This window comes from Myxine glutinosa, chromosome 2 (assembly GCF_964187855.1).
Source record: "Myxine glutinosa chromosome 2, kmMyxGlut1.1, whole genome shotgun sequence".
In the NCBI taxonomy this organism is placed as follows: domain Eukaryota; kingdom Metazoa; phylum Chordata; class Myxini; order Myxiniformes; family Myxinidae; genus Myxine; species Myxine glutinosa.
Genome location: NC_136262.1, coordinates 105,019,182 through 105,041,676, shown reverse-complemented (window position 1 = coordinate 105,041,676; position 22,495 = coordinate 105,019,182). Strand labels below are relative to the sequence as shown.

Below are 22,495 nucleotides of genomic sequence, written 5' to 3'. Positions count from 1 at the left end.
ACTCTCAAGAAACTGAAACGTACACTTGAGTGCTTCGAGTGTAACGAGTGGTTGCATGACCCTGCATAACTTTAAACAAGGAAATAAGGCCATTTGGTCCATCGTTGCCATGTTGCACTCCAATACAAATAATGCCCACCCAGAACCCACCCCCCAAGCTATGACTGTAATTAATTAAAATTACTGTAATTACTATGACTGTAATTATTAAGGGGTGTAATGACACCCCTTAAAACCTACCAATGCACCCAATAAGATTATGATATTCATAACAGTATTATAACAGGATAACACTATGATAACATTAAGATATTTACAATGATAATTTCCACACTTCCATGATGTCTATGGTTTCGATGCAAAGGTTCAGCATGACTTTGACTTGCGATACCAATTACCACCCTCCCAGTGATACCAATTATCCCAGTAGTATGATATTATTTCCCCTAAACACACCCATTAAAATGTCAAGTCGATAGCTGTTCAATCAATGTAGTAGCAAAACCAATTCTACAAAGCACAACATTCAATTCAAGAAAAGTAATAAAACACAAACTATATGATGTATAAGATGAATATATAAACGGGGACAACACCCAATTACCAGAAACGATGTTCCGAGCTGATGCGAGGAGGAGAGCCATTGCCATATCCGCCGTCGGGCTAGTCACGATCCCAGGGAGATTGCAGATCTTGACACCATAGCTTCGGATCAGAGTCAAATCCAAATGATCCACACCAACACCGAATACGCTGACGACCTTCAGGTTTGGAAGCAAATCTAAAAGCTTTTTGTTGATGTATGTCTGTTCTGAAAAAGTAAGTATCCCAACAATCTTTTCTCCTAGTTGTTTCGAGTTCTTGATGAATTCTGAAAACCAAACAATGCAGAAGTGATTCTGAAATGTTTCTAAGATGCTGTTCAAATTCATCTCCAGGAATGGACAAGGAGACAGCAATAGGTGGGGTTGCTTGTCCATGTTTTTTTCAGAGAGACAATGCAGTGCTATTTCCTGAAATAATAAAGAAACAAAATGAGACTTCAAAGCTGAAATTAGTCAAACACAGACTCAACGATACTGTCACGGTTTTTTGCTTCTCAGGAAAACAACTTTTTCGTTTTTAGGTTTTACGAGGGTGTCTGAGAAACAAAGATTTTTTTTTTTTCATTTCGCACACTACTCAAATTCCATATCTAGCATTTGAAATCCAAAAATATCTCAATCGATATCATGCATTTGAAAATTGGAATTTCTATAACTGTAAACTGCGAAATAAATATGATAATAATGTTCGTAAATGAAAAAAAAAAGACGAGAACAACATTTCGATGTCACGAAGTCGAGTGATATGTCTCCGCCCACATTATTACATCATTATAATACTTGTACAAACTTTGATTTAAATCCATTCAACTGTTCTCAAGTTATCACACTTTTACCTGGCATGACCTCTGACCTTTGGCCTTTGACCTCTTGCCCCCAAAATCGAATCAGTTAATATTGTTGCGAATATGGAATTTGGCCTCCATATCCGCTTGTAAATATTCCCCTATTTTCTCCAATACTCCCCAACTTTCCCCAATCCCCCATTCCCTAGTCCCATTGCATGTAAATAACAATCAGTAGAGCCGACCTTCCCCTTATTCCCCCATTAAATGTCGTGCCCAGGTCCACCGCACCACACGTAGCCAACTTTCGGACATCTTCCTAGTTATTCTTAATCTATGTCAGTTAAGGCCTCGTTTCCATTAATTATGACTCTTCGTTGCACCAGAATGTGATTATATGGCATCAGTAGTGAGTTTAGGACCTTTCCCATACCTCCTCCCATCTTCTTCCCCAAACAACAACAATAACAACAACTACAACAACAATTACAACTACAACTACGACTACAACAACAGAGGGGCGGGGAGTGTGCGTCCTCACACCGGCTCGGTTACCCGCCATGACCATACGCTCCACGGCGTTACCCCGAAGGGGCTGGCTGTCAGCTCCTCGTCAGGGGCGGAGCCAGAAACCCCCCGCACGCACCCAATGAGAAGCAACGTGCCGATTCCACGAGGCGGAGCTAACGAGCCGAGGGCGTGTCACTCCCCGCCGGATATACGCGGCCACGCGCCGGATGTGACGTGAGATGCGCCCCCAGCCTGGAGAGAGAAGTCGCCACCCCTCGAGCGCTGCAATACCTCCACCGCATCTCTTAAACTGGACCGTACGTGATCCTGCCCTGAGCCCAGGTGCACCTGGAGCGATCGCTACCCGCTTTCTTTGCCATCAAACCCCGTGTGAGTGAGCCTTGTCCCGTTTATCTGTCGTCCGTTGGGGTTAATATAAGTGTGTTTAAGTGCCCACCTTCCTATGTTTCCCTCTTGTCCCTGTAATCTAAACCTTCCGCATTATTGTAATAACAACCTTTGAGAACCGTATCCCTGGTGTCGTGTCGTATTAATTCCAGCCGTGTGTCTTCTTTTTCCTTCATTGGTCTAGCATAGCGCGACTAGTCAACGTTCGGGCACAATCGGGTAACTTGTGCAGACGTGGTCATACCATAAAACCGCTCGGTAAATGACATCCAAGCCACGTCTGTAACAATTGGTGTCGAGGAGTGAGATTGGACCCGGAGCGCGTTTACGCGCTCGAAATTATAACAGCGAAATTTGATTGTGTTTTACAAAAAAAAAAAAAAAAAAAACCCGAATTTTGAAAGTCGCGCTATGGCGGGTCAAGACGGCTGGGGTCCGGTAGGGGAGAGTGAAGCAGGGTCGATCCAGGACCAAAATGAGGGACAGGAGGAGAGCGAAGCAGTGAGGGCGGCAGGTTCGCAAAATAGCGCCGTCACGCACGAAGAAGCGGGCGCGCAAAATGGCGCCTCGCTGGTCACCGTGCCCGCGACCGAAGTAGCGCCGCTGGGAAGATTGGAACTTTTTTTAATACAAATGACGGCCCTTATGGAAAAGAATAGTGAGCGATTGGAAAACCAAATGGGGGTAATGAGGGACGAAGCGAGGGGTACCAGTGAGGGGTTAGACAAGAAATTTGGGAAGTTAGACAATAATTTTGAGGGGTTAGACAACGGGATAAAAGAAGTGAAAAATGGGTTAATGGGGGTAGAAAATAGAATGGCTGCCCAGGAGAATCAGATAGAGGGAGTGAAAAATGGGTTAGAGGGGTTAGAAAACAGTATGGAAGGCAAATTGAGGGACATGAGGGACCAAGCGGAAAGGGAAGTTAAACAAATGGAGCAGCAGATAGAGGGGGTCAGAATGGGGGTAGAAACCAAACTGGATGCTCACAGGGAGGAAATGGAGCAGATGAGGGTGGCATCTGGGCAGGAGATGCAAGTGATGGGGGAGGAGATCAGAAGAGGAGTGAGTGAGGAGGTCGGAGGAGTGCGCGAGGAGGTGAGGCACTGTAAGGAGCGCATGGAGAAAGAGGTGAGAAAGGGGACTGTAAAGTTACAAGGGGGCATAGAGGTCCTGACGCAGGAGGTGGAACAGCTGACGGAGGGACAAAAAGAACTAACGGAGCAGGTTCAAAGGAACACTGCGGTATTAGGAGGGTTAAAAGTGACACAGAAAGAACTAAAAGACGACTTGATAGCGACGAAGAGGGAATGTCAGATGGTACGAGAGGGACTGACAGCGAGGTTGGACGAGGTGGTAGAGGTAATGGAGACGAAGGACCGGCAGGTGAGGACGCACCTGGAAACGGTCAAGGTAGCCTTAGAGGATGAGCTTGAGGATACGTACCGGGGAATAAAAGAGGTGAAGCAGAAATTAGAAGAAGTGGAAGAAGGGATGAGCGAAATTAAGAAGCGACGGAGAGGGGATAAGAAAGAGATAAAAGAGGAGATAAAAGAATTGGTCCAAAGTCTGTGTTTGGATCGTGATGATGTGCTCATTAACCGGATGAGGGATTCGCAGGTGATGGAGGAGAAGCGAAGAGGAAGAGGACCCGGTGTAAGTGGTGACCAATATGGTCGTGCGTATGATGCGCCAGGGGATTTAAGAAGCTTGGGGGTCGAGATAGACCCGGGTGTTCGTGAGAGGCCACTGGTGAAGTGTGCGACAGGTCTGGTGTGCGAAAAAGGAGGTGTGCGAGAAAGTCCGACTCTGGGGTGTGTGAGGAAAAAGTGCACGCCAAGGAGTGAGGGTGCTGGCGAGAGTGAGTCGGTCGTAGCGCGTGTGCGAGGGAGCACGTGGAAGCGCGGGGTGGTGAGTGTTACAGAGGGTGTAACGGGAGAGTGTGCGCGAGAAAGGTGTGTGACGGACAGGTGCATGAGGAAAGAGTGCGCTGTCAGAAGTAAGGAAGAGTGTCCACCTGTGGTGAGTGTTACAGAGGGTGTAACGGGAGAGTGTGCGCGAGAAAGGTGTGTGACGGACAGGTGCATGGGGAAAGAGTGTGCTGTCAAGAGTAAGGGTGAGTGCGTTGTCACGAGTGGAGGTGAAAGTAGTGAGAGTGACATGGAGCGTGAGTTAGTTGTGACAGGTGAGCGAGGATGTACACCTGGGATGGAAGGATGCACACCTGGAATGGTGGAGCGTGAGTGGGAATGCACGCTGGAGTTGGTGGTGAGGCACGTGGTTGGGTGTGCGAATGAGGGCACACCTGTGATTGTCACAGAGGAGGTGACCGAGGAGGGGGCGCGAAGAGGTGTATTGGTGAGGTGTGCGAGCAACGAATGTGTGCCAAAGTGTTCGGTGGTCAGGTGTGTGACCAAGGCTGTGAGTGGAATGGGTGTGCCTGGGTGTGTAAGGAAAGGTACGAGGAGCATGAGCACGGCTGGATGTGTGAGCAAGGAACGGGCTTCGGGGTGTAAGCATGCAGGTGAAGCATCGACATTAAACGGGTTAGAGGTTAGAGCGACTTTTAGCCGAAGCAGGCCCTCGGTGCGTGCCGGGCCTCGCTTTGAACGGCCGCGTCCGTGCTCCACTAGGCGGAGCGGGCAGCCCGATAGGAAGGGTCGTTATGGCGACCACGTTTTGTTGAGACGTGCCGGCAGGTCGAGATCGGGACATTGGATGGCTCCACGCCGAGGTGGTGCGTGGGATCTCGGCCCGGGTAAGCCCCCGTCCCTGCCCCGAATGCCGGACGCATCCAGCCGCTGGCACAAAACAACCAGCATCCATTGCTTGGCTTTACGAAGCCGGGCTTTGGACAGGGATTGGCGCACCGAGAGGTATTAGTGAGTCGACTGGGTGATGAGGTTAGTGTTTTGGACCCAAAATTAGAGAAAAACAAAATTTGACGATTGGCAAAGGATTGGCAGTAGTGATTGGCAGATGATGAGTAGGATTGGCAAATTTTTGATTTGTTGAAATTTGACGTGCAAAATTGATAGTGAGAGACCCCCGATGTGGTGGGATGGCAAATCCACCATCCTTCCCAAGGGGGGCAAAGGAGCAATAGCTTATGGGGTGTATGGCAGTGAAAACTAGCCCGGGGGGGGGTTAGGGTATTGTGTGTAGGGATCTAGCGAAGATGACAGTAGGTAACGTTAAGGTTAGTTAGTGACTGATACCTGTAGTGGGGACGCAGGTAGATTAGTGTGGATTATAATGACGTGGGAGCGCAATAGTTTAAAGGGACGACTGGGACGCGCAAGTTTCAGAAGGGAGTAGTTAGCTGAAATGATGCCGTGTGTGTGAGCATTGAACAGGTGTGATTGCACAGGTGTGCAACTGGACGGGTGTGTGGAGCAGTGTGTGAGTAGTGAGTGTTGTAGATCAGCGTGAATGCGCTTGGGGAGAGAAGGGTGCAGGTGGCACCAGGTGTGAGAGCACAGGTGTGCAAGTACAGGTGTGTGGAGAGAGTTGGAGTGAGTGGTACGGAGTGGTGTGCATGGTGCGAAGGTGTGGATGGGGGAAGAGTGGACCCCTTTCACGAGCACCCGGGGCGGGTAGTGTAAGTGTTAGGTAGAGGGTGCAGGTAAATTGTGGTTGGATATTGGCATTTGTGGTGCGGTTGCAGAATGGTGTTGTGAATGGGTGCATTAGTGTTGTGGAAATGGCTGGGCGTGTAGCCTGTTAGTGTGTGTAGTTGGTTGGGCACTCCACCACTGTGAGGATGTCGGCCAGGTGAGGCCGCAGGTGGGCTCTGGGAGCCGGTAGTTGTGAGTGGGTGCCTGAGGATCCCGGGTGTGGATCGGGCAGCCCAGTGCCAGAGAGGGCACCGAGTGGGGAGAGTGCCAGAGGGCCTTCCCCAGGTAGTTAGGTTAGGGTAAGGAGCAGGTAAGCTCGGAGGCAACTGCAGTGGTGGAGGTGTGCAGGTGGGTAGACCCACTGGGAGAGGTACACGCCACAGCCCAGAAATTGTGCGAGGGCACCGGGAGATGAATCGGGGGAGTGAGACCCCAAATTGAAGAGCACCACAGTTTGGCCAATGGGAATTGGTTTTTAGAACCCATAGTGTAAGAGGGCCAATGGTTTGGCCGGAGAAAGCCCCCGGGTAGTGTAAAGTTGTTAAAGTCATTTAGGAGATAGTTAGGATTGATGAACCTGTCGCACCATACGCAGCCACTTACCTGTGGTGATGATGATGACTCCACACCTGTGTTTTCTTTGTTCTGTGTGCAGGAAATGAGATTGCTGTGGATTTGTGAGACGCATCACGACGTGGATGAGACATTGGGGTGATTCCATCTCTCCCTCCTTAGGAGGGACTGATGATGAATTGGTGATGGCAAATTTTGATGTGCAGTTGGAGATGGCAAATTTTGATGAGAGTTGAAAATGGCAAATTTGATTGGTTAGGAGGGAGAGAAGACGAATTTGGTTTATGGGAGGAACGGGGAAGACAGTAGGGATGTTTGTCGATTTGTAAAGTAGATGTTTATGGGTAGTGTTGTGTTTTGTGGATGCAGTAAGGGGTAAGGGAGGGGCCATGTAGGTTACCTGGTGGGGGGGGGGCGTACGATAGGAACGTACCTGTCTCACCTGGTTCCCATGTGCCCCCAGTGTGCATCACCTTACATTGCGTGCACTTTTGCGCCCTTACCACCTTACTCACTTGTCTGCTTCTTTTGTCTCCCACCTCCGAGGATCTGGCTTTGGGGTAGAGAGAGAGGAGAGAGAGGTGCTGGCTGCGCAGTTGTGGGCCTGCACTTTCGCTGTTTGCTGCCGGGATCGATACACCATATGGACCGCAATGTTTGTGGCCACCCACAATGGACCGCAGTTCGTTTGCGGCCAAGCACCACCCGGGGATGGACCTATGGGTCAACGTGGCACCTATGCCATAAAGGTGAACCACTGTTAATTAACACCACTGAAGGCCACACGAAGAGCAAGAGACACCTGCAGGGTTAGGGGTTGTCGCATTTATTTTTAATCATTGAACAATGGTGACTGCACCGATTGGTGGTGGGGTGGTGCTTTTGATGCTGGGAAAGGGTGCTCTGCACGTTATTAAAGGCCGTCGGCCACAGAGCACTCGTGGGTTGGTGTATCGATGTTGGCAAGCGCGCTCTCTCTATGCATAACATCTGCATGTGTTCCTCCAAAAACAGGTCCTGGATCGTAGTGTAAATAGCAGCGTAGTCTTGTAAATAATGCTCCCTACCGGCTGTATGTGTAGTTTGCGAATTCTTTCCGGATTCGGTTATCCTGTGGGTGTGTTTCTGTGAGGAGAAGGGTGCAACGTCGCAGGGGGACATATTTACTCATTTGTGAATATCTGTAAAACTGTCGCACTCAGGGTAGAGTTAATAGTAGAGGGAACTACATTGCGTGCCACACTAAAGTAGGTAAAAATTTATCGGGTCGGGACGCCCCGAGGGTAGAGAAGGGTGCAATGTTGCGAATATGGAATTTGGCCTCCATATCCGCTTGTAAATATTCCCCTATTTTCTCCAATACTCCCCAACTTTCCCCAATCCCCCATTCCCTAGTCCCATTGCATGTAAATAACAATCAGTAGAGCCGACCTTCCCCTTATTCCCCCATTAAATGTCGTGCCCAGGTCCACCGCACCACACGTAGCCAACTTTCGGACATCTTCCTAGTTATTCTTAATCTATGTCAGTTAAGGCCTCGTTTCCATTAATTATGACTCTTCGTTGCACCAGAATGTGATTATATGGCATCAGTAGTGAGTTTAGGACCTTTCCCATACCTCCTCCCATCTTCTTCCCCAAACAACAACAATAACAACAACTACAACAACAATTACAACTACAACTACGACTACAACAACAGAGGGGCGGGGAGTGTGCGTCCTCACACCGGCTCGGTTACCCGCCATGACCATACGCTCCACGGCGTTACCCCGAAGGGGCTGGCTGTCAGCTCCTCGTCAGGGGCGGAGCCAGAAACCCCCCGCACGCACCCAATGAGAAGCAACGTGCCGATTCCACGAGGCGGAGCTAACGAGCCGAGGGCGTGTCACTCCCCGCCGGATATACGCGGCCACGCGCCGGATGTGACGTGAGATGCGCCCCCAGCCTGGAGAGAGAAGTCGCCACCCCTCGAGCGCTGCAATACCTCCACCGCATCTCTTAAACTGGACCGTACGTGATCCTGCCCTGAGCCCAGGTGCACCTGGAGCGATCGCTACCCGCTTTCTTTGCCATCAAACCCCGTGTGAGTGAGCCTTGTCCCGTTTATCTGTCGTCCGTTGGGGTTAATATAAGTGTGTTTAAGTGCCCACCTTCCTATGTTTCCCTCTTGTCCCTGTAATCTAAACCTTCCGCATTATTGTAATAACAACCTTTGAGAACCGTATCCCTGGTGTCGTGTCGTATTAATTCCAGCCGTGTGTCTTCTTTTTCCTTCATTGGTCTAGCATAGCGCGACTAGTCAACGTTCGGGCACAATCGGGTAACTTGTGCAGACGTGGTCATACCATAAAACCGCTCGGTAAATGACATCCAAGCCACGTCTGTAACAATATATACATCATTATACATATCTGTACCAAGTTTGAATTAGATCACTTCAGCCGATCTCAAGTTAGACGTATTACAGACTTTGACCTTTGACCTCTTGCCAATAAATTATAATCAGTTCATCTTTACCTCATTACACATACCTGCACCAAGTTTGACGAAGGTCCCTTTGGCCATTCTCAAGTTATCGCAGTAACGAAAACCTAACACGGACGAACGGAAGGACGGACAGACGGACAATCTGAAAACATAATGCCTCAGGTGACTTCGTCAACGGAGGAATAAAAAAGCGTCTGGAAATGAAAATTTACGTAGAAAACGGTAAAAGCGTCCGCTACAAAAAACTCAATCGATATCTTGCATTTGAAAATTGTAATTCCTATAACTGTAAACTGTGAAATTAAAAGCATAAGGAATATCTTATTATAATAGAGCAAACGTACATGGTTATGTTTGTATGTTTGTTTATATGCGACCAAAACGTCTTCTTCTTCTAGAAATATAATTAACACCCAAAACACAGTCCATGAACTCTTAATTACGTTTAGACTGCTGAGACCCCTCATGTCATGTATGCAGTGCAAATATTCACCGTTGTATCCCTACACCGGGACCGGGTTGTATCCCTACGCCAGACCTCGGATGGCGCTGCTGTGAATCGGGCCTTGATCGGCAGAGTGAATAAACGCGTACGACAATTGATCGCAGTTTGTCGAGATACTTTACATGGCGGCGAGGATAAACATCTAGACCATGACTTCTTTCGGCCATATCGATGAATTCGACCCTCATGAGGGGGATTTTGACACGTATTCTGAGCGGTTGTCTTTCTACTTCGAGGCGAACGGCATCGCGACCGAAGGCCGGATGAAGGCCGTCTTCCTGTCCGTTTGCGGAGGTGAGACGTTCACACTTGTTAAAAACCTGATTCGGCCTCGGACAATCCAGGAGCTCACGTATGCAGAGCTCAAGGCCGCTTTGAAGGAACATTGCAACCCATCTCCTTCAGTCATCCTGTGTCGGTTTAATTTTTACATGTGCAGACAGCAGCAAGGTCAGTCGATCGCAGACTTCATTGCACACCTCAAAAAACTGTCACATCTGTGTGAGTTTGGGGACACGATCGATGACATGCTTCGTGATTTGCTGGTGGTTGGCATGTCCGATGACCGCACTCGTAGACGCCTGCTTGCTGAGAGAAGACTGACGTTCCAAAATGCCAGAGACACCGCCATTTCCATGGAAAGTGCTGAACGCAACGCTACAAGCATCGGTGCCACTCGCTCGTCTGGTACCAGCCCTGCTGTGAATCGGTTGGATCATGTTCAGCCAAAACGTTGGAACAAGGCTCCTCGTCAGAAGCCAGTGCAGTCTCAAACCCACAACAACTGTTTTCGGTGCAACGGAAAGCACCCTCCGGAGACGTGTCGGTTCAAAGATGCCACCTGCCATTTCTGTTCGAAAACTGGCCATATTGCTCCAGCTTGCATCACTCGCAAATCGGGAAAAGGAAAAGCTGCTGACAAGATTCATCAGTTTATCGGTTCGGAGGAACCCGAGCTTGACCAGGTGAGCTCTGTTTCCGACAACTCAGAATCGTATGACCTGCTTCATATTGATTCTCACCATAGACGGGACCCTCTTCTTGCCAATGTTGTCGTCAACAATCGACCATTGCAAATGGAGGTCGACACTGGTGCGGCCGTCTCGCTCATCAGCCATGCTGTTTTCACAAACCTGTGGAGTGATGCTGACCGACCCCATCTGAAACCTACTACCTATGGACTCTCCACCTATACAGGTGAGAAGATTGTTCCCTGCGGTACATGTGACGTCACGGTGGGCTACGATAACCGTGAGTTTCACCTACCCCTGATCGTCATTCCTGGAAAGGGCCCTTCCTTACTCGGCAGGAACTGGTTGAGCATAATTCGACTGAAGTGGGAAAGCATTCATCAACTCCGGGCAGCCAACGTTTCTCCTACCGCAGCATACACACTCAAATATGTGCTGGATACATACCCGGATGTCTTCAAGGATGAGCTTGGAACCTTGAAAGGACATACGGCTAAACTCAGGGTTGACCGGGATGCCAATCCTATATTTTGCAGGGCTCGCCCAGTCCCTTTCGCCCTGCGTGAGCGGATTGACAAGGAACTGGATCATCTTGAAAATCTGGGGATCATCGAGCAAATCCAGTATGCCGAATGGGCGGCGCCCATCGTTCCGGTCATAAAATCGGACCAGTCCATCCGCATATGTGGAGATTATAAAATGACCGTGAACAGGTGTTCTTCATTGGATAAATATCCAATCCCGAGGATCGAAGACCTCTATGCTCGTCTCACGGGAGGCAAGACTTTTACGAAACTCGATCTCAAATCCGCCTATCTACAGCTCTGCTTGGACGAGAATTCGAAACAGTATCTTACCATCAACACACATCGTGGGTTGTACAGGTACCACCGACTTAGTTTTGGAGTGAAATCTGCACCTGGAATTTATCAGCGTGTCATGGACAGTTTGTTTGCCGCCGAACGCAACGTCGTTTGTTACCAGGATGATATTCTGGTTACTGGTCGTACGGACGCGGAACATCTACAGAACCTGGAGAGAGTTCTGAAGAAGATTTCGGACTCCGGCCTACGTTTGCGTCGAGACAAGTGCAATTTTATGGTGCCATCAGTCACGTACCTGGGTCATACGATTGATGCCGAGGGTCTACACCCAACAGATGAGAAAGTCCGAGCTATCAAGGATGCTCCTGCTCCACGAGATGTGACCGAATTGAAGTCATACCTCAGTTTGCTTCAGTTCTATGGTCGTTACATCCCGAATGTGACCGACGTTTTGGGCCCCCTTTATCGGCTTTTGAGGAAAGGAGTCTCCTGGAGCTGGGGGTTTACTGAACAATCAGCATTCCAGACCTCTAAGGATCTGCTCAAATCGTCTAATGTTCTCGTTCATTTTGATCCAGAGAAGGATCTTGTGCTGACATGCGATGCCTGTCGGTATGGAGTGGGGAGTGTATTATCACACGTGATGCCTGACGGTACGGAAAGACCGGTTGCATTTGCATCCAGAACGTTGTCCCCGGCAGAGAAAAACTATTCCCAACTTGACAAGGAAGGATTGGGAATCGTTTTCGGCATCGGCAAATTTCGCCAGTACCTTCTTGGACATCATTTCACGATTCGCACTGATCACAAGCCGTTGATTAGTCTGTTTGGTCCAACTAAGGCGACATCTGACACACTACCGCCCAGGATCATCCGCTGGTCCCTGTTTCTCGCTGCTTATGACTACACCATATGTTATAAGCCCGGTTCGTCTATCACAAATGCAGATGCCATGAGTCGGTTACCCCTTCCAGAATCCGTTGATGATTCGCCTACACCAGGATCCATTATCGCACTGATGGATCATCTGGAAGATTGTGCTGTCGATTCCGGCCAGATCCGCACTCATACTCGACGAGACCCCGTTCTGTCCAGAACTGTCCAGGCTGTACAGCTTGGATGGCATTTGCTACTTGAGGGTGACCAAGATTTTGCGGCTTTTAAAGCACGTAAAAACGAACTCAGCGTGGAAAATGGTTGCCTACTCTGGGGATGTCGTGTCATGATCCCGAAAAATCTGCGTTCCAGGGTCATGGATGAAATCCATGACTGTCACCCCGGGATTGTGAAGATGAAGTCACTCGCCAGAAACTATGTGTGGTGGCCGAATCTTGATGCTGATATCGAACATCATGTTCGACATTGTTACCCCTGCCAGAGCACCCGGAATACACCTGCGAAAGCGCCACTGCATCCCTGGGAATGGCCCAGCGAACCGTGGCATCGCCTACATCTCGATTATGCTGGGCCTATTAACGGCAGCATGATTCTAATAATTACGGACGCGCACACAAAATGGATTGATGCCTATGTGACGCGTGGTACTACGTCAGCCATTGTCATCGAAAGACTCAGACGCTGTTTCGCCACTCATGGTCTGCCCAGGATGATCGTGAGTGATAACGGTTTGTGTTTTTCCAGTACCGAGTTTGCCAAGTTCACACGTCGGAACGGCATCAAACATAAGTTTGTCAGCCCACATCACCAGGCTTCAAATGGCTTGGCCGAACGATCCGTAGGAATCATCAAATCCGGATTGCAGAAACTTCAGGAGGGAACCCTGGAAACAAAGCTGTCTCGTCTCCTGTTCAAATACCGTATCACGCCACAATCAACAACTGGTGCAGCTCCGTCTGAGTTATTGATGAAACGACACTTGAGATCGACACTTGACAATCTCAAACCAGACATATCATCAAATGTTTATCAGAGCCAGCTTAATCAAAAGTTGGTGCACGATAAGACGTCCAACAGTCGATGTATCAACATTGGAGATCCAGTGTTTGCCCGAAATTTTGGTGCAGGTGCGACGTGGCTACCGGGGGACATCATCGAGAAGCCAGGTCCACTGTCCTGTGTGATTCGCCTGCAGGACGGCCGCGAAATTCGTCGACATCAGGACCACATAACCTACCGTCACTGTGAATCGATGGAGCCTGTAGCATCGTCACAGTTAGGACAACTAAACAGTTCGACCCGCCACTGCCAGAGATCGTAGTGGCCGCTCCAGCCGGCTCGGATGCCCCGAAAACCTCTGCAAACGCTACACCCTTCGTGGAGACCAAAGGAATCACCTCGGACTCTGTATCCACTGGTACACCGCGACCCAAAGGAATCACCTCGGACTCTGTATCCACTGGTACACCGCAACGCTCAATGCGTGAGAGAAAAGCACCCGACCGGTTGAATCTTTGAAGATGTTTTTTTTCACGTTGACACATGTTCTATTTTCACGTATTTTCATTATTCTCATAACCGTTTGCACACATATTTTCACATGTTTTGGAAATGTTGCTTTTGAAATGTCAATTCTGGAAATCTAGCACGTATTGCTCGTGGTAATTTTGGACTTAAAGGGGAGGATGTCATGTATGCAGTGCAAATATTCACCGTTGTATCCCTACACCGGGACCGGGTTGTATCCCTATGCCAGACCTCGGATGGCGCTGCTGTGAATCGGGCCTTGATCGGCAGAGTGAATAAACGCGTACGACAATTGATCGCAGTTTGTCGAGATACTTTACACCTCAGACCTTTGATGACCGTTTAAATCCCTCAAGACCCTTAAGACCACTAAGACCCCTGAAGACACAAAAGCCCCTGAAGACCCAAAAGGCCCTGAAGATCCCAAAACCCAAAACGCCCCAAAAACCCAAAACACCTGGTAGACCCAAATGGCCATGAAGACCCAAAACACCCCGAAGACCCAAAACACCCTGAACACCCAAAAGGCCCCGAAGACCCAAAATAACTCAAAGACCCTTAAAGACCCAGAGGAACCAAAAGATCCTTAGGACCCAAAAGCCCCTGAAGAAACCAAAGACCCGGAAGACCCAAAACACCCCGAAGATCCAAAACACCCTGAAGACCACAAAGACCCAGAATACCCAAAAGACCCTGAGGACCCCAAACACCCCAAAAACCCAAAAGACTTCCGTTTCCAGTTTTGCCAGCGAGGTTGTGTGTTCTTCCAAGCTCTCCACACTATGAATGTTAAGAAATTTTCCCTTTTGTATTTTTGTCAAAATTGTATTTTTATTTTACGGTGTGAGTGCCGACTGTGTGTTTCTAGTTATATCTCCGTGTAAATCGTGCATACCTGTGTATAACCGTCGGCTGGTTCCCACCGCGTTTTTCAGGCCTGGTTTTCCAGGCCTCGAGGCCTTGTTGTCAACTCTCTGCGGTCGTTTGTGGTCCATTTATTCAACTTTATCCTTCTTCCTCTGATCCACTTTCACCGAACCTTCAAAAAAGGTTATGACTAACTTCTCTGCAAATGTCTGCTGCTCTTCTTCTGCTCCATTCGGCACATCTGATCATGTGCTTGTGAAAGTGGACATCTCTCTGGCCATTCTCAGAGAGCCTCCTCAGCGTCGACGGGTCTGGCATTTCACTCAGGCAAACTGGCATGGTCTTCAAGCAGCCATCAATCATCTGGACTGGTCTCCCATCTCCACTGCCTCTGACATAAACTCATCCTGGGAATTCTTCCAAAGTAAATTGCCCTCTCTCATGCACAGATTTATCCCATCTCGTATTCAGTTGTCATACCATTCCTCCCATCCATGGTACACGGAATCTTGTGGCGAGGCTGGTGCCCTGAAACAACTTGCCTTTGCCTCCTGGAAGGAAAATCCAATGGAAGGAAATCTCATTTCCTTTCACAAAGCCCGAAACAAGTGTGTGTCTACCCTCAGGAGAGCCAATATCTATCCACTCTCAAGACTGAACTCTCAAACCTGTCTCCCTTCTCCAAATCCTGGTGGCATCTGGTCAAATCCGTTTCTGGTGTTTGTTCCTCCTCCATCCCCTCCCTTACCTCAAATGGCTACACAGCTGACTCCGCACGTGAAAAAGCTGAATGCCTCAACTCTGTGTTTGCCTTAAAATATTGTGTCCCAAACCCATCCCTCTCTGTACCCACCGTACCCAGCTGCTCCTGGACTCTGTGTCCTTTTCTCTTGACAAGTGTGGAGAAGTTTCTGTCAATCCTCGACTCTGATTCTGCCACTGGACCAGATGGCATCAGCCCACATGTCCTAAAATCCTGCTCTGCCACTCTTTCACACCCTCTCTCTGTTATCTTCACCCTCTCTTTTACTCAAGATCATCTGCCTTCAGCTTGGAAATCAGCCAACATCAGCGCTTTACTCAAAAAGGTGCTAAAACAGATCCTTGCAACAACAGACCAATCAGCCTTCTCTCAAATATTGGCAAAGTCATGGAATCCATAATTGCTTCAGATATCAAATCTTTCCTCGTCTCCAATGGCTTGATCTCTGATCGTCAATTTGGTTTCAGACCAGGTCACTCTACTCTGGACATGCTGTTTCTGCTGTCTCAACAATGGATGGAGGTCCTCAATGCCAAACAGGAAATTAGAGCCGTCTCCCTTGACATATTACAGGCCTTTGATACGGTTTGGCACCCCGCTCTGCTCACCAAGCTCTCCTTCTATGGTATCCATGGAAATCTCCATGCATGGCTTGCGGACTTCCTCTCTAGTCGTAGTCAACGTGTGGCCCTGAATGGGTTTCTCTCAGCTCCCCTTCCTGTTCAGGCTGGAGTTCCGCAAGGCGGTGTTCTGGACCCTGTGCCTTTTCTGGTCTTCATCAATGATCTCTCTGACTCTCTTGGAAATCCTCTCTATCTCTTTGGTGATGACTCCACTCTCTGCCGCTCCATCCCTCATCCCTCAGATCGGCAGTCTGCAGCCTCTTCACTCTCTGCAGACCTGGACAAAATCACAGACTGGTCAAACATGTGGAACATGTCTTTCAATCCTGACAAATCTCACACCCTTACGATGTTACTCCGAAAAGACCGACTGGACAATCCTCCCATCTACTTTCTGAACAATCCTCTCCAAGAAGTTCTGTCATTCAAGCTTTTGGCTCTCACTATCTGCCATGATCTTTCCTGGGAAAACCACATTTCCAATCTGGCCTCCAAAGCCAGTCGCCGACTGGGCATCCTCCATCGTGAGAAGTCCTTCCTTGGCATACCTGAGATCCTCACCACATACAAGGCTTTCATCCGCAACTCAATGGAATACTGTTCTCCCCTCTGGGCTGGTGCTCCTGCCTCACACCTAGCTCGTCTTCACGCTGTTGAAACCAAAGCTTTCAGAATCATTGGAATCTCCCGCGATGAAGCTAACTCCGAGGGCCTTTCACTCACTCACTGCAGGCAGGTTGGTGGTCTTTCTGTCTTCTACCGACTCCTCTCCGGCCTAACACCCCCAGTTCTATCTGTGCTCTGTCCCCCAAATATTTCTACAGGTCGCACAAGATCTGACAGTAACCCTCTTCTGGTGAAATTGCCAAAATCAAGACTCTCTGCTCACCTTCACTCCTTCATTCCTCTTTACTCCCGCCTCTGGAACAAACTCCCTCACTCTCTTCAATCCCACTCATCCCTCCAGGTCTTTAAAACTGCTGTTCACCACCATCTCTTGTCTTCCCCCATCCAAAACCTTGATCTCTTCTAACCCCGTTAATTCACCCCAGATCCACTTTTTTTTTTTGAAATCTCGACTTCTTTCTTTCCTGGAAGTTCTAGCAGTGTCCATGTGTTTTATACCTTTCCCACCCCCCTCCCTCGCCTCCTATGCCTCCTCCCCCCAAGCCCTCTCCCTCCCACGGATCTTCCGTTGACCCTGTTCTCTGCTGTTGTACTTGTGTGCTTCGCTCTCTCTCCCCATCTTGTCTCCCGCTCCCTTTATTGTATGTTTTGTGTGTCCGTTTGTCCTTTTTTGTGATTGATGTGAGCTCTTTCACGAGCCTCGATGTTGTATTCCAAAAAAAAAAAGAAGCATATCAACGAGGAATTTTAAAAGTAGCCCTCTCCTCCCATACTAACACATTTGCTTAAACACCTCCCTGTTCCTTCGTTCTCTGCTCTCCTGGCTGTCATTCACCTATTTTTCTATTCCTGCTTCTGAACCTGTGCTGGAATCATTAACCGCCCTTAGGAATCCTTAATGTCCCCATTTCGGGAATTTCCCCAGATAATTTTTACGGTTTAGTTTAAAAATGTTTAAACTTTCCCCTGAAGTGTTGTCTTCTGTTGTATATGAGAACACACTTTCTTCTTCTTCTTTTAAAGTTTGTTTTCGATTTTCCCACCAAATCTCCATTTCAAATCAAAATTCAATCTCTTTCAGTTCTTCCTTCCTACATTCCCTAAACTCACCTGCATCCCACCCCTCCTCCGTTTTCAAACGGATCTCTGACTTGAAAATCACAAGAAAGTCATTTTGCAATAAATGTTCGTCTTCCATGAATCTGACGATGCTGACGTCCCCCCCCCCCCCCCCCCCCCCAGAATTTACATGTTTTAAACGTTTCCCAGTGTGTACCCTGGTCAGAATAGGTACACCGTATCCCTGCGTGTCGTAAGAGACGACTAAGAGGGTTGGCGTCAGGAAGGGCATCCGGCCATAAAAACATTGCCTCAAAAAGAGAACCATGACAATCACAAGTACATATGGGCAGGGTACAGCCCGAAGTGGAGATCGGTTTCTGAGGTTTGGGACATGGAATGTAGGGACAATGACAGGGAGATCAGGAGAAGTGGTGGAAGTATTGGTCAGAAGAAGAGTGGACATATATTGTGTGCAAGAGACGAGATGGAAGGGAAGTGGTGTGAGAATGGTGAAGGGTAGGCAGGGACAGAAATACAACTTTGTGTGGCAAGGGTGCCCGGAGGGCGTGAATGGTGTTGGTGTCCTGTTTTCTGAGGAGTTTGTAGACAGTGTGGTGAGTGTGACTAGAGTGAGTGATAGGTTGATGATGGTGAAAATGATGATTGGAAAGCTCTTGGTGAACGTCATCTCGGGATATGCTCCGCAGGTTGGTCGAAGCGATGAAGAGAAGGACAAGTTCTGGTGTGCGATAGAGAAGCTGATGGAAAACGTGAAAGATGAGGAAGTTGTTGTGGTGGGAGGAGACCTAAATGGACATGTGGGAAGGAGTATGGACGGTTTTGAGGGAGTTCATGGGGGTTACGGATATGGTGTGAGAAATGGAGAAGGTGAAAGGATTTTGGAGTTTGCTGATGGAGTTGATTTGTTGATTTGTAATACTCAGTTCCAGAAAGAGGACAATAAGCTTGTTACATACACGTCAGGTGGGTCGACGACAACCGTTGACTACCTGATGGTGCGTAGGCGAGATAGGGGGCACCTCCGGGACACAAAGGTGATCCCGGGGGAGGAGGCTGTTTCACAGCACCACTTGGTTGTCTGCGACATAAGGGTGAAAGGTGCGAGGAGAGCTCGGCGGGTGAAGTACCAACCGAGAATGAAGGTGTGGAGGTTGAAAGAGGTGACAGTAAGGGAGGCATTAAAAGAGAGGCTGAGTAGGGTAGAGGATGATGTGGTTGAGCTTGAAAGTGGTTGGATGTCAATGAAAGCTAGTCTGTTGGGAGCCGTTGGTGAGGTATGTGGATGGACAAAAGGACCACCGAGGCACTCGGAAACATGGTGGTGGGATGTTGAAGTTGGAAAGAGGATTGACGAGAAGAGGAAGAAGTTCAAAGAGTGGCAGAAGGCGAAGGGTACGGGAGCAGAAACAGCAGAGCATGAAAGTTATAAGGCAGCCAGGAAGGCTGCAAAGAAAGAGGTAGCAAAGGCGCAGGAGGCATGTAGGAAAATGTTCGGAGAACGCTTGGATTCGGAAGAGGGTCAGAAAGCAGTATTCAGGATTGCAAAGCACATAGCGAAAGAGAGGTGTGATGTGATGGGGGTGAGTTGCTTGAAGGATGAAGTGGGACAAATCGTTGTCGACCCAGATGGAATTAAAGGAAGATGGAAAAGATATATGGAAATGCTGTTGAATACAGAGAATGAATGGGATGGCAACATAGAGAGTAACCCAGTTTTAGGACCGGCAGAGAAGATAACTGAGAAGGAAGTTGAGGAAGCGATAAAAGCAATGAAGAGTGGAAAAGCGGGAGGGCCGACGGGAGTTGTGGGAGATATGTTGAAGGCAGCAGGAAGTTGGGGTGTGAAGAGAATGACAGAGATCTGTAATCTGGTGGTGAAAGAAGGCCGCATTCCAGTGGATTGGGAACTGAGTACCCTCGTCCCTCTATACAAGGGGAAAGGTGACCCTCTGGAGTGTGGCTCGTACCGAGCGATAAAGTTATTGGAGCATGGAATGAAGGTATTGGAAAGGGTGTTGGAAAGGAGGATAAGGAAGAAAGTGAAGATCGACGAAATGCAGTTTGGATTTATGCCAGGAAGAGGAACGACAGATGCGCTTTTCATTGTGAGGCAGTTGCAGGAGAAGTACATGGATAAGAGGAAGAAGTTGTTTTTTGGGTTTGTTGATCTGGAGAAAGCATTCGATAGGGTTCCACGCAAAGTATTGACATGGGCATTGAGGAAGTTAGGAGTGGAGGAATGGTTGATCAGAGTAGTGATGGCAATGTACAAAAGAACACGCACAGCTGTAAGGACGAAGGACGGGAACAGTGGTGAGTTTGAGGTGAAGGTGGGAGTGCATCAGGGGTCGGTACTAAGTCCACTACTATTTGTAGCTGTGATGGAGGTGCTGGCTCAGAACGTAAAGGAGGGTTTACCGTGGGAGTTGTTGTATGCAGATGATCTGGTGTTGATTGCGGAAAGTATGGATGGACTGAAGGAAAAGATGAACAAGTGGAAGGAATGTATGGAGACAAAAGGTCTGAAGGTGAATATCGGAAAGACAAAGGTGATGGCAAGTGGTAAAGCATGTGGTGAGGTGGAAAGAACTGGGAAGTGGCCGTGTGCTGTGTGCAGGAAGGGTGTCGGAGTGAACTCCATTCAGTGTACAATGTGCGCTGAGTGGGTTCATCAAAAATGTAGTGGTCTGAGAGGGTCATTAACCAGTGTGGCAGCTACATTCAAATGTAAGGTGTGCGCAGAGGGAGCTGCAGATGGAGGAAATGTTGAGTTGGATCTTGGAGATGGCGTGAAGCTGGAAGGTGTGAAAACATTTTGCTACCTCGGAGACATGCTGAATGGAGAAGGTGGATCAGACTCGGCAACGGTTGCTCGAGTGAGATGTGCATGGAAGAAGTTTCGGGAACTGAGTGGCGTGCTGATAAGGAGGGGAGTGTCGCTGAAGCTGAAGGGAAAGGTGTATGCTGCATGTGTGAGAAGTGTTATGATTTATGGGAGCGAGACATGGGTAATGAACGTAGAGCAGCAACGAAGGCTGGAAAGGGTGGAAATGCGAATGGTTCGATGGATGTGCGGAGTATCGTTGAGAGAGAGGAGGACAAATGATGAATTGCGAAAGATGATGGGAATATTGCCTGTGATTGATGCTGTGAAGAGGAACAGGTTGAGATGGTTTGGTCATGTATTGAGGAAGGATGAAAGTGACTGGTTGAGAAGAGTGATGGAAGTTAATGTAGAAGGAAGTAGAGGACGGGGAAGACCGAGAAAGACTTGCCTAAAGATGGTGGAAGAAGAAATGCGGGCAAGGGGGTTAACAAGGAGAGATGCAGAAAATAGGGCAAAATGGAGAAGATTGTCATGGGGACCGCAAGGCTAACCCCCGCTCTAGCAGGGAAAATTGCCTTAAAATGCATGTTGTTGTTGTTGTTGTTGTTCCATGAATCGTCCAGCACTTTCGAAAATCCAAACTCATCCTTCCCCAGCTAACCCCCCAAACCCCTCACGTCCTAAACTCCCCCCTCACCCCTCCCCTCCTAAACTCCCCCTTCACCCCTCCCCTCCCAAACTCCTCACTCACCCCTCCCCTCCTAAATTCCCTCCTCACCCCTCCATTTCAAAAACCCTCCACCCCTCCCCTTCAAATCTCCCCACCCTCATTTTTTGTCCAATTCTCCCCTCACCCTCAAAGGATCCTCCACGCTTCCTCTCCCTTCCAACTCTTACCTCCATCTCCTCCAACCTTCTTCCTCGCACTGCCCCTCCTCAAACACCTCACTGTGCCTCATCCAATCACGATCAAACCTTTTGTCCTCCTCCTCCTCCTCCTCCTTCCGTTTCTCCTAGGTCTTCTGAAATATCTGACACACTATCAACAGCTCTCCCTACCTCCTCCTCCTCTTACCCTACCGCTCCCCTCCCCTGTCCTGTATCCAATGCTCCCCCTTCCTCTTCCTTAATGGTATGGACCTCAAACATCCGGGGCCTTCGCTCAAACCTGATTGATCTCTCCATACAGGTTGCTTCTGATAAACCAGATTTAATCTGCTTAACAGAAACCTTCCTCCTTCAAGATGTCTCTGATTCCTTAATATCTCTCCCTGGTTACTCCCTCGTCCGGTATGATAGACCTGCGCCTCGTCCTGGAGGTGGGGTTGCTATCTTTATCAAAAACTCTCTTCCTCATACTCTCTGCACTACCCTCTCTCCACCTCACTCCCCAGGAGTACCTCTGGCTACGGCTTCCCCATCGCTCCCACCTTTTGTTCATATTTGTGTTGTACCGTCCACCAAACAGTGATGACTCCATCTACATCTCGCTGTCTGATAACATGGACCAACTTCCATCAACTCATCCCAACTCTCTCTTCCTCATATGTGGTGATTTCAGCTGTCATCATGCCAGCTGGCTGGGTGTGGGTACCTCTCTCACCAGCCATGGCAACTCAGCAAAGGACTTCTGTGACTCATTGGGACCGACACAATGTGTCAATTCCCCGACCCGGATCTCAGTCAATGGAGCATCTTCTCTTCTGGACTTGGTTATGACAAACTTTTTTTTTTCTCTTTTTTTTTCTTTGTACACAGAGTCGAGGCTCGTGAAAGAGCTAACATTTATCAAACAAACAAATCAAACAAACAAGCAAACAAAGTATATTAAAAGGGGAGCGGTCGATAAGATGGGGAGAGAAGGGGAGGAAGCACACAAACACAACATTTGAGAGCAGGGACATCGGGAGATGTGTGGGAGGGAGAGGGCCTGGGGGGAGGCAGGATAGGTATAAAACGCAAGGACACCAAGGACTTCCAGGAAAGAAGACAA

General features: G+C 48.7%; 1 protein-coding gene across 7 annotated transcripts in view; it reads right to left on the bottom strand.

The window, feature by feature from the left end:
- Window positions 1–22,495, bottom strand: part of LOC137421476 (putative 2-ketogluconate reductase) — a 73,021-nt gene that overhangs the window by 10,302 nt on the left and 40,224 nt on the right. For 2 of the 7 annotated variants that reach the window (XM_078772748.1, XM_078772747.1), the window contains 2 exons: window positions 13,423–13,644; window positions 605–1,013 (listed from right to left, as the gene is read on the bottom strand). In XM_078772748.1, the coding sequence (XP_078628874.1) occupies window positions 605–980 (376 nt within the window). In that variant the 5' untranslated portion in view covers window positions 981–1,013; window positions 13,423–13,644. Of the gene's footprint in view, window positions 1–604; window positions 1,014–9,032; window positions 9,093–13,422; window positions 13,645–14,607; window positions 14,752–22,495 lie in introns of all 7 variants that reach the window. The other 5 variants (XM_078772752.1, XM_078772746.1, XM_078772749.1 and 2 more) reach the window with 4 other exon arrangements.